This window comes from Leptodactylus fuscus, chromosome 6, assembly GCF_031893055.1.
Source record: "Leptodactylus fuscus isolate aLepFus1 chromosome 6, aLepFus1.hap2, whole genome shotgun sequence".
Lineage (NCBI taxonomy): Eukaryota > Metazoa > Chordata > Amphibia > Anura > Leptodactylidae > Leptodactylus > Leptodactylus fuscus.
In genome coordinates this window covers 54161936-54177024 of record NC_134270.1, presented here as the reverse complement: position 1 = coordinate 54177024, position 15089 = coordinate 54161936, and the positions used below count along the sequence as shown (strand labels likewise).

Below are 15089 nucleotides of genomic sequence, written 5' to 3'. Positions count from 1 at the left end.
AAACTAAAATCAAAAAATGGCCGTGGTGGGAAGAGGTTAAGTAGAGAAGGTGGGGGAAAATCTTCAGGTCCACTCTTACATTTTTTGACGTTATTAATTTATATTCAAGGAACTTTGAAAAACTTTACACTCCTCAAACATTTAACAGCTGCATTGAAGCGTCTTCTCTTACTTGTGAAGTTTCAGAAAGGGCATTAGATCACCAATGGCACAATGAGGGCAGTGCTGAACTACTGTAAATTTCACAGATGCTGTTGGATTGAATTCAGAGAATTTAGATTTGGTTGAACTTCTACAAAAAGAAAAACAATATGGCTGCTTCTTTCATTTCCGCATTATATATACATAAGTGAACCAAGCCATGGTTCAAATGAGGTAGTCCCAATATTGCCCAAATCACTTGTCCTGTTGATCACGTTTTCAGTCCCCAGATGTTGGAACCAAGTCAAAAGTCAAATTCCATTTGGCAAATCGCTAATGTTTCTTCCTAGATATGCTGGCACCAATAGAGCTGATGCAGCTTGTGCCTTCTATATTCTTCAGAATAAGCAGGTAGCATTGAGTGAGCTGACATCTTTATGTAATAATAATAATAATAATATTAATTCTACTTATATAACGCCAACATATTCCGCAGCACTTTACATATCAGAGAGTACATGAACAGACAATATTTGACATTACAATGTGACAAAAGTTAACATGTCAAACAAGAGGCGTGAGTACCCTGCTCGGGCTTACAATATACTGTATGGAAAAATAGGGGGCCATGAGCGGTCAGTGGGCTTGTTTGGAACAAAATTATTTTTCTCACTAAAACTGAAGTCTTGATGTAAAACTTGATGATCTCAGCATTAAAAGGGATGTCTCTCTTTTAGTTAAGTGTGATGATGTGACCTATACCACAAATTCAGGAGAGATTGTAAGCCCAGACTTCCCTGAGATCTACCCTAAACTGACAAACTGCAGGTATCGGATTCAGGCTGAAGAAGGATTCTCTATTCTCCTGAGGTTTCTGCACTTTGATGTAGAGTCGCATCCAGATGTTGTATGTCCTTATGACCGTCTGCAGGTAAGAGACAAATTAGGCAGTAAATTATGTAAGAAACAAAATCCAGTTGTTTTTGCTGTATTATGTGTCAGTATTATCCCAATCTATTAAGCGGTCCAACATATTTTTCCAATTGGGTATGATGGTAAAGTAGTAAATTCAGGGAATATCGGCAAGGATGTGTTATACATTAAATATAGTAAAAACTATTGTTTATGTGCTTCGTCATTGACTCAAAATCAAAATTCACTACACATATATCAGATTTTAGTTTCTCCCTTATTTTAATTTTTTATACAACGTAAAAAGAGTCAAAGATTTCTCTTGAAATTAATGTTGTTCACCATTGGGTCTATGGGATCTGTCAGGGGAAACAAAGATCAATAAGGTTTAATATTTAGGTAGACAAAAGAGTTCCCAGAGATGTTTGAGAACCTTTTTTCTTCCCCTCTGTTGAAACAACATATATGATCATCTGACCCAATTCATGTTAATGGAGGAGTTGGGAGTGATATCAATCATGCTTTATCTAATGTCTATGGCTATCTTATAGAATACCAAATTACAATATTCTCATGGGTTGTGTTAAATGACCAAGTGGGCTCTGCCATAACCAAACTCCCAAATACTTGTCACCATTAAGGAATGATCAGTCAAGGAAGAGTTTCTTAAACATGTCGTGGGTCTAGACAGAGCCATTACCTGATGTGTTATTTTTCACCAAAACACTAGAGGAAAAAAACTATTCTGGGGAATAAATTTAGGACCTCTATCCATTTAGTTATTCATTTTAGGGGTAAGAGAAATAGAACAACTAGATCTCTGGAACATCAGGGATTATTCCTACTGTTCAGAACCAAAGAAAATTACATTGGCTCTGTTATAGCCTCATGAATGGACGGACCACCATTATTTTTATCCCTGCAGATAAAGCAGTGCTCTCTTTGAAAATCCACTAAGTAGAAACGATCCAATGTACACAGAGATCTGCACATATCCATTATACAGATGAAATTCCACCATACAAAAATAATTATCAACAGGAAGAGATGATTTCTTCAAGTCCTGCAGTCAGCGCACCTTCCAGCTTTTTTCCACGGCATCCTTCTGTCCTACTTTTAGTCTGTACGAATGCCACCTGTAATAGAAGCAGTTTAATAGGTTCAACAGTGAGACTGTTATTGAATAAACAGTCTAAGAAGAATGCCCGATGGCAGCAACTCCAGATCTTTGGTAGACGACTGAAAATGAGACTTTTATTTTTTGACTATTGAAGTTGGACTGCTTATTGTTTTCACCAGTATAGTCCTTTCCTGACTAGACTCTATGGACTTTTTGTTGTATCCATGTCTATCCTTCACTTTAGAATGAGAGTGTAAAAGACAATCTTTAACCAGTAAGATGATAAAAATGATGAGCAGATGTACGTACCTATTTTATTTTAATAGAAAGACCAAGGTTATGCTCTCTCACCCAAGTGCATAAACAAGTGCAGAAGGATGCAATGCATCTCAAGGGCCTCCGCAAAATTCCTCAGCTCTCCAATCCAGAAGGTCATAAAAGGGTCAGGCATTGATGATCCACCTTAAGGAGATCTGTCTTCCAACGTGTGTCATTTCTGTCCTATGGTATTATCTATGCCCTTTACCTCTGCATCAGTATTGTCTTCCCCAACTATCAACATTCCTCACAGTATTATCTCTCTCAAGTTCAATTTCTCTATTATGTCTTCTAAGGCCGCTTTAACCATAGGGCCAATGGTGCACTTGCACCAGGCTCTAAGGTAGCGGGAGCCCCCTTGGGACAGTGGGACAGACCTACATTTGCTGTTCCCCTGGCAGTGAGTACGGGCTGCCCCAACTTTAACTCATTGGCTTCCTGAGTTGAAGAAAATGGTGAAGCAGGGAGCCATCTGCTCCCTGCTTTACCAGTCATCCTGTCTTTGCTCCAGGAGTAGCAGGCACGATGTGGTAACATAAGTTACATCTTGCCTGCAGCTCCCTGAAGACTCCAGACCAGAGACGGCAGGGGAGTGAGGAGAAGTGAGTATTAGTGGGTTTTTTTGGAAGCAAAGGAACATAACATTGTGGAGGCACATTAAATTGAACACTTTAAATAAGCTGGAGGGGGATATTAAACTGGAGGAAAATGGAGGGTAACATTAAACTGGGAGAACTGGAGGAGGAAAGGTATAATGAGGGGATAGCTAGAGGGAGACATTAAACTGTAGTGATACCTGCAGAAGGACATTAAACTGTGGGTCAGGTATTTCTAAGTTGTGGTGATGGGGGGGGGGGGCACTTACGAAACCCTTACACTAAGCCCACCAATGTGTTAAAACAGCCTTGATCTCTTCCTCAAAGGTGAACTCTCTACATCCCAGAATGAACTCCTGCCAATAGGAGACAACTGTCTTACCAAGAAGAAGGCGCCATCCCATCCTCTTACTTGCAGCATAGGACTGCATTATCTGCAGCTGTTTTGTGCACAGCCTCTTCTTAGCTCCTGTAATTTATGACTAAAGAGAGGGAACTCATCTCTTCCCACTATACAAAGACCTGTGAGAACCATTGGTATTAACGTTTAAAAGATCCTGCTGCAAGTGTGGAGATGATATGGGGATAACAAGTGAGTAAGAGAGTTGCCTCCTTTGAGGAAAGGGGTGAAAATGTTGAGTGAAAGTGTCACACAGCCTTTTCATTGGCAGCAAGGGCGCCCCATATATCAAGAAGGGAATTAGCTGCACAGGTTGCACAACCTTCAGGCTATGTTCACATCTGAATTGGAGCCTTGGTTTGGATACGCCAACACAATGTGTGACCAAAATCGCCTGACGAAAAATTCCTGCGAGTCCAACATTTTCGTTTGCCGGTTTCAGTTTTAAAGAACGTACACCTGACGGATCCCATTATAGTTAATGGGGTCCATTGGGTTCCATATGTGACTGCTGTTGCAGCTTTCCACCTATCCATTTTTATTTTTGGTCCCCTGATGGGTCAGAACTACAGGTAACAACAGGTTAATTTTGTTGCCCTTCTCTGAAGCCTTTCTAGCTCTCTGTCTTTTTCTTATGGACTGGTGCCCCAAACTGAGCAGCGTACTTAACATATAGAGGGGTAAGATAATATTGGAAATGTTGAAATACAATTGATACAGAAGTATTGATACATACCCAAAATACTATGGCTGACTAGCAATTGGGTTATAAAAGGGGACATATGCCAGTCGTGAAGTGGCGGTCATAAGGAGCTTTTACACACTGATCCTTTGTTCCCGCATGAGCTAAGCTTCACATATATATGGATAACGATACAAAATAGACTTGCAGCAACTTTTCCTCCCTTGATTAAAATGCATGTAGATTCAGTTGTATATGATAGAGCGTTTGGCCAAAGGCTATCTAAAGTGTATGGCAGCTTTTAATCTAGTACCCTTCTATACGAATCCCATGCCATAACCTCATACTTTGCACAATGTGTGAGTAGCTGGCCCATACTTGATCCCCAGCTGTACAGTTTCAGTGCCTAGTTAATCGGGAACTACAATAGGAATGTGCATTTGGTTTCTTGTGATGTTATCTGGGCAGGAGCTGCATGGTCCAGCATATGGCACAAATCTGTTTTCTTAGCTTCTGTTTCTGTTGATCCTCAACTAAAATGAGAAAGCCAGTGAAGTCGAAGATTTATCTTGGCCGCGTGTCTTTAAATGCTTGAAATGTGATCTATGGACGCTGATGAAATGGCTTTGGCTTTATAAGCACAGAAAAATCCATTTGATAAATACAACACTTTTGCTATTTGATACGGTGTCCTCAGGGACTCTTCTAATTTTCCAGTTTTGCGCTCTGTTTAATCTTCATTTTAGACCTGACAGAATCTGTCCAGAAGCCGCCAGAATTCCTTGTTCTTCCTCCTGCTACTTAGAAGGCACAATATGACCTGTAACCCTTCACAAACATCAGTCTACATATAAGAGAAGGCAGTCTGCGCTGTGGTGGCAAGATGGCTATACAGCTGACTCCGATCACATCTGAAGAGCATTATTCCCCTAACATTCTGAAATTTTCTTTTTTACTGCCAAAATTCTATTCACAGACCTATCACATCACTATGTGATTTGTGCGGGGGCATGACAACAGCACCCCATAGAGATCAGGGATGTAGAGTTAGGACCAATTTTGTCTGGAGTCAGAAAGTTACCAACTCAGAATTCAAAATAAAATGATTTTTTAAATCAAATTATACAATTATTTATATTATACAATTAGATGGAGAGTTTGTTACTTATGTACTTTCATACAATTCAATCACTGGCTTTTTAATGAATTAAAGGAATTTACTGCTTCTGCCTCACCATGACTGTAAGCGATTAGTGAAGGAGTTGGAGTTGGAAATATAGAGAAGTCGGAGTGGTGGTTTGGCTTACTGACTCCACAGCCCTGGTTAACACTGCTACAGTGAATGGGGAGTAAGTGGAGGCTGCTCCTACGGATAGGTCGTTCGTATGATAAATCCATTTGGGGTTGTCCAGTTACAACAAATATATGGTATGGTTTGCATAATGGAGAGTTCTACAATATTCCAATATACCGATTGCATCATTTCTTTACAGTTTTCTAGATGTCAGCTAGCTGTCACTCTTTGTTTACTTACAGTGGATAGAATTCAGTCCATGGTCATGTGATGGAAAGTCCAAGGTCATGTGATGGACACACAGGTGCATGGCTACACAGGTAAAGTCAGAGTACAGTAAACCGTCATCTGTCTGGTAATCTGTGCACATATGTGTGTCCATCACGCGACCATGAACTGATTTTTAATCACTGGAAGTAAATAAAGAACACAAGCCAAGATCTAGAAAACTGTGAAGAATTGATACAGAAAATATATTGGAAAATTGAATGACTTTTCATCATACAAGCAATAGCATTTTATTTGATGGAACTGGACAACACCTTTAAGTTTGGTGAAAGTCTGGTGACATAAGTGACATTACTGTTTCCATAGGAATTGCTACATCTCATATAACTAATCACTTTTCTCATTTTGAACTCTATTGCGTCATCCATATTGGAACAATATGGCAACTTCTTAGGCATTGTAACAAAGGCAATTACATGAGTTGTCACCCAGCCATATATTTACAGATGGATGTATACAATTGAGAGAGGTACCAGGATATAAAAAGCACTACTGGGACTACTCATTCTTGGGTGAATCTAATTGGGATTAGAAAGGAAGGAATCCATCCTGTTATATCCTTGCTCTTTCCCATTGTTGGCAGCCCTTGATTGAGATTCTGTCCAAACCTATAGATATTGATATCACAGTGAGCCAGACTTGTAGAATCTTCTTTAAGGGTCAAGAAATACTTAACATTTGGGATTAACACTGACACATAGGGCTAAAAAAATAAATAAATAAAATAAGCGCAATAGAACAAGATTAGAGATGAGCGAACACTAAAATGTTCGAGGTTCGAAATTCGATTCGAACAGCCGCTCAATGTTCGTGTGTTCGAACGGGTTTCGAACCCCATTATAGTCTATGGGGAACAGATACTCGTTAAGGGGGAAACCCAAATCCGTGTCTGGAGGGTCACCAAGTCCACTATGACACCCCAGGAAATGATGCCAACACCTCTGGAATGACACTGGGACAGCAGGGGAAGCATGTCTGGGGGCATCTAACACACCAAAGACCCTCTATTACCCCAACATCACAGCCTAACAACTACACACTTTACACACTCAATACCACCTCTCTGACAGTAGGAAAACACCTTGAAACATGTGTATTTGGCACTTGCAGTGAGGAGAGCTTGTCACCAGCAGTGAATTTGGCCCTTGTAGTAAGTTGAGGTTGGCACCAACATTTGTTTTGAAAATCAGGGTGGATTGAGCCTCTAACCAGCAGAGTTTGGGCAAATTCATGGTGGAGGGAGCCTCTAAACACCCCAGTTTGGACCAATTCATGGTGGAGGGAGCCTCTAAAAACCCCAGTTTGGACCAATTCATGGTGGAGGGAGCCTCTAACCAGCCCAGTTTGGGCAAATTCATGGTGGAGGGAGCCTCTAAAAAACCCAGTTTGGACCAATTCATGGTGGAGGGAGCCTCTAACCAGCCCAGTTTGGGCAAATTCATGGTGGAGGGAGCCTCTAACCAGCCCAGTTTGGACCAATTAATGGTGGAGGGAGCCTCTAACCAGCCCAGTTTGGACCAATTAATGGTGGAGGGAGCCTCTAACCACCCCAGTTTGGACCAATTCATGGTGGAGGGAGCCTCTAAACAGCCCAGTTTGGGCAAATTCATGGTGGAGGGAGCCTCTAAAAAACCCAGTTTGGACCAATTCATGGTGGAGGGAGCCTCTAACCAGCCCAGTTTGGACCAATTAATGGTGGAGGGAGCCTCTAAACAGCCAAGTTTGGACCAATTCATGGTGGAGGGAGCCTCTAAAAACCCCAGTTTGGACCAATTCATGGTGGAGGGAGCCTCTAACCAGCCCAGTTTGGGCAAATTCATGGTGGAGGGAGCCTCTAAACAGCCCAGTTTGGGCAAATTCATGGTGGAGGGAGCCTCTAACCAGCCCAGTTTGGACCAATTAATGGTGGAGGGAGCCTCTAACCAGCCCAGTTTGGACCAATTAATGGTGGAGGGAGCCTCTAACCAGCCCAGTTTGGACCAATTAATGGTGGAGGGAGCCTCTAACCACCCCAGTTTGGACCAATTCATGGTGGAGGGAGCCTCTAACCAGCCCAGTTTGGACCAATTCATGGTGGAGGGAGCCTCTAAAAAACCCAGTTTGGACCAATTCATGGTGGAGGGAGCCTCTAAACAGCCCAGTTTGGGCAAATTCATGGTGGAGGGAGCCTCTAAAAAACCCAGTTTGGACCAATTCATGGTGGAGGGAGCCTCTAACCAGCCCAGTTTGGACCAATTAATGGTGGAGGGAGCCTCTAAACAGCCAAGTTTGGACCAATTCATGGTGGAGGAAGCCTCTAAAAACCCCAGTTTGGACCAATTCATGGTGGAGGGAGCCTCTAACCAGCCCAGTTTGGACCAATTAATGGTGGAGGGAGCCTCTAACCAGCCCAGTTTGGACCAATTAATGGTGGAGGGAGCCTCTAACCACCCCAGTTTGGACCAATTCATGGTGGAGGGAGCCTCTAAACAGCCAAGTTTGGACCAATTCATGGTGAAGGGAGCCTCTAAAAACCCGTTTGGACCAATTCATGGTGGAGGGAGCCTCTAACCAGCCCAGTTTGGGCAAATTCATGGTGGAGGGAGCCTCTAAACAGCCCAGTTTGGGCAAATTCATGGTGGAGGGAGCCTCTAACCAGCCCAGTTTGGACCAATTAATGGTGGAGGGAGCCTCTAACCAGCCCAGTTTGGACCAATTAATGGTGGAGGGAGCCTCTAACCACCCCAGTTTGGACCAATTCATGGTGGAGGGAGCCTCTAAACAGCCAAGTTTGGACCAATTCATGGTGGAGGGAGCCTCTAAAAACCCCAGTTTGGACCAATTCATGGTGGAGGGAGCCTCTAACCAGCCCAGTTTGGACCAATTCATGGTGGAGGGAGCCTCTAAAAAACCCAGTTTGGACCAATTCATGGTGGAGGGAGCCTCTAAACAGCCCAGTTTGGGCAAATTCATGGTGGAGGGAGCCTCTAAAAAACCCAGTTTGGACCAATTCATGGTGGAGGGAGCCTCTAACCAGCCCAGTTTGGACCAATTAATGGTGGAGGGAGCCTCTAAACAGCCAAGTTTGGACCAATTCATGGTGGAGGGAGCCTCTAAAAACCCCAGTTTGGACCAATTCATGGTGGAGGGAGCCTCTAACCAGCCCAGTTTGGACCAATTAATGGTGGAGGGAGCCTCTAACCAGCCCAGTTTGGACCAATTAATGGTGGAGGGAGCCTCTAACCACCCCAGTTTGGACCAATTCATGGTGGAGGGAGCCTCTAAACAGCCAAGTTTGGACCAATTCATGGTGAAGGGAGCCTCTAAAAACCCGTTTGGACCAATTCATGGTGGAGGGAGCCTCTAACCAGCCCAGTTTGGGCAAATTCATGGTGGAGGGAGCCTCTAAACAGCCCAGTTTGGGCAAATTCATGGTGGAGGGAGCCTCTAACCAGCCCAGTTTGGACCAATTAATGGTGGAGGGAGCCTCTAACCAGCCCAGTTTGGACCAATTAATGGTGGAGGGAGCCTCTAACCACCCCAGTTTGGACCAATTCATGGTGGAGGGAGCCTCTAAACAGCCAAGTTTGGACCAATTCATGGTGGAGGGAGCCTCTAAAAACCCCAGTTTGGACCAATTCATGGTGGAGGGAGCCTCTAACCAGCCCAGTTTGGACCAATTAATGGTGGAGGGAGCCTCTAACCACCCCAGTTTGGACCAATTCATGGTGGAGGGAGCCTCTAAACAGCCAAGTTTGGACCAATTCATGGTGGAGGGAGCCTCTAAAAACCCCAGTTTGGACCAATTCATGGTGGAGGGAGCCTCTAACCAGCCCAGTTTGGACCAATTCATGGTGGAGGGAGCCTCTAAAAAACCCAGTTTGGACCAATTCATGGTGGAGGGAGCCTCTAAACAGCCCAGTTTGGGCAAATTCATGGTGGAGGGAGCCTCTAAAAAACCCAGTTTGGACCAATTCATGGTGGAGGGAGCCTCTAACCAGCCCAGTTTGGACCAATTAATGGTGGAGGGAGCCTCTAAACAGCCAAGTTTGGACCAATTCATGGTGGAGGGAGCCTCTAAAAACCCCAGTTTGGACCAATTCATGGTGGAGGGAGCCTCTAACCAGCCCAGTTTGGACCAATTAATGGTGGAGGGAGCCTCTAACCAGCCCAGTTTGGACCAATTAATGGTGGAGGGAGCCTCTAACCACCCCAGTTTGGACCAATTCATGGTGGAGGGAGCCTCTAAACAGCCAAGTTTGGACCAATTCATGGTGAAGGGAGCCTCTAAAAACCCGTTTGGACCAATTCATGGTGGAGGGAGCCTCTAACCAGCCCAGTTTGGGCAAATTCATGGTGGAGGGAGCCTCTAAACAGCCCAGTTTGGGCAAATTCATGGTGGAGGGAGCCTCTAACCAGCCCAGTTTGGACCAATTAATGGTGGAGGGAGCCTCTAACCAGCCCAGTTTGGACCAATTAATGGTGGAGGGAGCCTCTAACCACCCCAGTTTGGACCAATTCATGGTGGAGGGAGCCTCTAAACAGCCAAGTTTGGACCAATTCATGGTGGAGGGAGCCTCTAAAAACCCCAGTTTGGACCAATTCATGGTGGAGGGAGCCTCTAACCAGCCCAGTTTGGACCAATTAATGGTGGAGGGAGCCTCTAAACAGCCAAGTTTTGGGAAATTCATGGTGGAGGGAGCCTCTAACCAGCCCAGTTTGGACCAATTCATGGTGGAGGGAGCCTCTAAACAGCCCAGTTTGGGCAAATTCATGGTGGAGGGAGCCTTTAAAAAACCCAGTTTGGACCAATTCATGGTGGAGGGAGCCTCTAACCAGCCCAGTTTGGACCAATTAATGGTGGAGGGAGCCTCTAACCAGCCCAGTTTGGACCAATTAATGGTGGAGGGAGCCTCTAACCACCCCAGTTTGGACCAATTCATGGTGGAGGGAGCCTCTAAACAGCCAAGTTTGGACCAATTCATGGTGGAGGGAGCCTCTAAAAACCCCAGTTTGGACCAATTCATGGTGGAGGGAGCCTCTAACCAGCCCAGTTTGGGCAAATTCATGGTGGAGGGAGCCTCTAAACAGCCCAGTTTGGGCAAATTCATGGTGGAGGGAGCCTCTAAAAAACCCAGTTTGGACCAATTCATGGTGGAGGGAGCCTCTAAACAGCCAAGTTTGGACCAATTCATGGTGAAGGGAGCCTCTAAAAACCCGTTTGGACCAATTCATGGTGGAGGGAGCCTCTAACCAGCCCAGTTTGGGCAAATTCATGGTGGAGGGAGCCTCTAAACAGCCCAGTTTGGGCAAATTCATGGTGGAGGGAGCCTCTAACCAGCCCAGTTTGGACCAATTAATGGTGGAGGGAGCCTCTAACCAGCCCAGTTTGGACCAATTAATGGTGGAGGGAGCCTCTAACCAGCCCAGTTTGGACCAATTAATGGTGGAGGGAGCCTCTAACCACCCCAGTTTGGACCAATTCATGGTGGAGGGAGCCTCTAAACAGCCAAGTTTGGACCAATTCATGGTGGAGGGAGCCTCTAAAAACCCCAGTTTGGACCAATTCATGGTGGAGGGAGCCTCTAACCAGCCCAGTTTGGACCAATTAATGGTGGAGGGAGCCTCTAAACAGCCAAGTTTTGGGAAATTCATGGTGGAGGGAGCCTCTAACCAGCCCAGTTTGGACCAATTCATGGTGGAGGGAGCCTCTAAACAGCCCAGTTTGGGCAAATTCATGGTGGAGGGAGCCTCTAACCAGCCCAGTTTGGACCAATTAATGGTGGAGGGAGCCTCTAACCAGCCCAGTTTGGACCAATTAATGGTGGAGGGAGCCTCTAACCAGCCCAGTTTGGACCAATTAATGGTGGAGGGAGCCTCTAACCACCCCAGTTTGGACCAATTCATGGTGGAGGGAGCCTCTAAACAGCCAAGTTTGGACCAATTCATGGTGGAGGGAGCCTCTAAAAACCCCAGTTTGGACCAATTCATGGTGGAGGGAGCCTCTAACCAGCCCAGTTTGGACCAATTAATGGTGGAGGGAGCCTCTAAACAGCCAAGTTTTGGGAAATTCATGGTGGAGGGAGCCTCTAACCAGCCCAGTTTGGACCAATTCATGGTGGAGGGAGCCTCTAAACAGCCCAGTTTGGGCAAATTCATGGTGGAGGGAGCCTTTAAAAAACCCAGTTTGGACCAATTCATGGTGGAGGGAGCCTCTAACCAGCCCAGTTTGGACCAATTAATGGTGGAGGGAGCCTCTAACCAGCCCAGTTTGGACCAATTAATGGTGGAGGGAGCCTCTAACCACCCCAGTTTGGACCAATTCATGGTGGAGGGAGCCTCTAAACAGCCAAGTTTGGACCAATTCATGGTGGAGGGAGCCTCTAAAAACCCCAGTTTGGACCAATTCATGGTGGAGGGAGCCTCTAACCAGCCCAGTTTGGGCAAATTCATGGTGGAGGGAGCCTCTAAACAGCCCAGTTTGGGCAAATTCATGGTGGAGGGAGCCTCTAAAAAACCCAGTTTGGACCAATTCATGGTGGAGGGAGCCTCTAAACAGCCAAGTTTGGACCAATTCATGGTGAAGGGAGCCTCTAAAAACCCGTTTGGACCAATTCATGGTGGAGGGAGCCTCTAACCAGCCCAGTTTGGGCAAATTCATGGTGGAGGGAGCCTCTAAACAGCCCAGTTTGGGCAAATTCATGGTGGAGGGAGCCTCTAACCAGCCCAGTTTGGACCAATTAATGGTGGAGGGAGCCTCTAACCAGCCCAGTTTGGACCAATTAATGGTGGAGGGAGCCTCTAACCACCCCAGTTTGGACCAATTCATGGTGGAGGGAGCCTCTAAAGAGCCAAGTTTGGACCAATTCATGGTGGAGGGAGCCTCTAAAAACCCCAGTTTGGACCAATTCATGGTGGAGGGAGCCTCTAACCAGCCCAGTTTGGACCAATTAATGGTGGAGGGAGCCTCTAAACAGCCAAGTTTTGGGAAATTCATGGTGGAGGGAGCCTCTAACCAGCCCAGTTTGGACCAATTCATGGTGGAGGGAGCCTCTAAACAGCCCAGTTTGGGCAAATTCATGGTGGAGGGAGCCTCTAAAAAACCCAGTTTGGACCAATTCATGGTGGAGGGAGCCTCTAACCAGCCCAGTTTGGACCAATTAATGGTGGAGGGAGCCTCTAACCAGCCCAGTTTGGACCAATTAATGGTGGAGGGAGCCTCTAAACAGCCAAGTTTGGACCAATTCATGGTGGAGGGAGCCTCTAAAAACCCCAGTTTGGACCAATTCATGGTGGAGGGAGCCTCTAACCAGCCCAGTTTGGGCAAATTCATGGTGGAGGGAGCCTCTAAACAGCCCAGTTTGGGCAAATTCATGGTGGAGGGAGCCTCTAAAAAACCCAGTTTGGACCAATTCATGGTGGAGGGAGCCTCTAACCAGCCCAGTTTGGACCAATTAATGGTGGAGGGAGCCTCTAAACAGCCAAGTTTGGACCAATTCATGGTGGAGGGAGCCTCTAAAAACCCCAGTTTGGACCAATTCATGGTGGAGGGAGCCTCTAACCAGCCCAGTTTCGGCAAATTCATGGTGGAGGGAGCCTCTAAACAGCCCAGTTTGGGCAAATTCATGGTGGAGGGAGCCTCTAACCAGCCCAGTTTGGACCAATTAATGGTGGAGGGAGCCTCTAACCAGCCCAGTTTGGACCAATTAATGGTGGAGGGAGCCTCTAACCAGCCCAGTTTGGACCAATTAATGGTGGAGGGAGCCTCTAACCAGCCCAGTTTGGACCAATTAATGGTGGAGGGAGCCTCTAACCAGCCCAGTTTGGACCAATTAATGGTGGAGGGAGCCTCTAACCACCCCAGTTTGGACCAATTCATGGTGGAGGGAGCCTCTAACCAGCCCAGTTTGGACCAATTCATGGTGGAGGGAGCCTCTAAAAAACCCAGTTTGGACCAATTCATGGTGGAGGGAGCCTCTAAACAGCCCAGTTTGGGCAAATTCATGGTGGAGGGAGCCTCTAAAAAACCCAGTTTGGACCAATTCATGGTGGAGGGAGCCTCTAACTAGCCCAGTTTGGACCAATTAATGGTGGAGGGAGCCTCTAAACAGCCAAGTTTGGACCAATTCATGGTGGAGGGAGCCTCTAAAAACCCCAGTTTGGACCAATTCATGGTGGAGGGAGCCTCTAACCAGCCCAGTTTGGACCAATTAATGGTGGAGGGAGCCTCTAACCAGCCCAGTTTGGACCAATTAATGGTGGAGGGAGCCTCTAACCACCCCAGTTTGGACCAATTCATGGTGGAGGGAGCCTCTAAACAGCTAAGTTTGGACCAATTCATGGTGAAGGGAGCCTCTAAAAACCCGTTTGGACCAATTCATGGTGGAGGGAGCCTCTAACCAGCCCAGTTTGGGCAAATTCATGGTGGAGGGAGCCTCTAAACAGCCCAGTTTGGGCAAATTCATGGTGGAGGGAGCCTCTAACCAGCCCAGTTTGGACCAATTTATGGTGGAGGGAGCCTCTAACCAGCCCAGTTTGGACCAATTAATGGTGGAGGGAGCCTCTAACCACCCCAGTTTGGACCAATTCATGGTGGAGGGAGCCTCTAAACAGCCAAGTTTGGACCAATTCATGGTGGAGGGAGCCTCTAAAAACCCCAGTTTGGACCAATTCATGGTGGAGGGAGCCTCTAACCAGCCCAGTTTGGGCAAATTCATGGTGGAGGGAGCCTCTAAACAGCCCAGTTTGGGCAAATTCATGGTGGAGGGAGCCTCTAACCAGCCCAGTTTGGACCAATTAATGGTGGAGGGAGCCTCTAACCAGCCCAGTTTGGACCAATTAATGGTGGAGGGAGCCTCTAACCAGCCCAGTTTGGACCAATTAATGGTGGAGGGAGCCTCTAACCACCCCAGTTTGGACCAATTCATGGTGGAGGGAGCCTCTAACCAGCCCAGTTTGGACCAATTCATGGTGGAGGGAGCCTCTAAAAAACCCAGTTTGGACCAATTCATGGTGGAGGGAGCCTCTAAACAGCCCAGTTTGGGCAAATTCATGGTGGAGGGAGCCTCTAAACAGCCCAGTTTGGGCAAATTCATGGTGGAGGGAGCCTCTAACCAGCCCAGTTTGGACCAATTCATGGTGGAGGGAGCCTCTAAAAAACCCAGTTTGGACCAATTCATGGTGGAGGGAGCCTCTAAACAGCCCAGTTTGGGCAAATTCATGGTGGAGGGAGCCTCTAAACAGCCCAGTTTGGGCAAATTCATGGTGGAGGGAGCCTCTAACCAGCAGAGTTGGTGGAAATCAGGGTGGAGGGAGCCTCTAACCAGCAGAGTTGGGGGAAATCAGGGTGGAGGGAGCCT

The 15089-nt window shown here is 46.3% G+C and overlaps 1 protein-coding gene across 1 annotated transcript in view; it reads left to right on the top strand.

Moving 5' to 3' along the window:
- The window catches only part of MASP2 (MBL associated serine protease 2), a 50679-nt gene that overhangs the window by 12087 nt on the left and 23503 nt on the right, over positions 1–15089 (top strand). Inside the window, exon 5 of the mRNA XM_075279034.1 lies at positions 879–1072. Within this exon, the coding sequence (XP_075135135.1) occupies positions 879–1072 (194 nt within the window). The remainder of the gene's footprint in view (positions 1–878; positions 1073–15089) is intronic.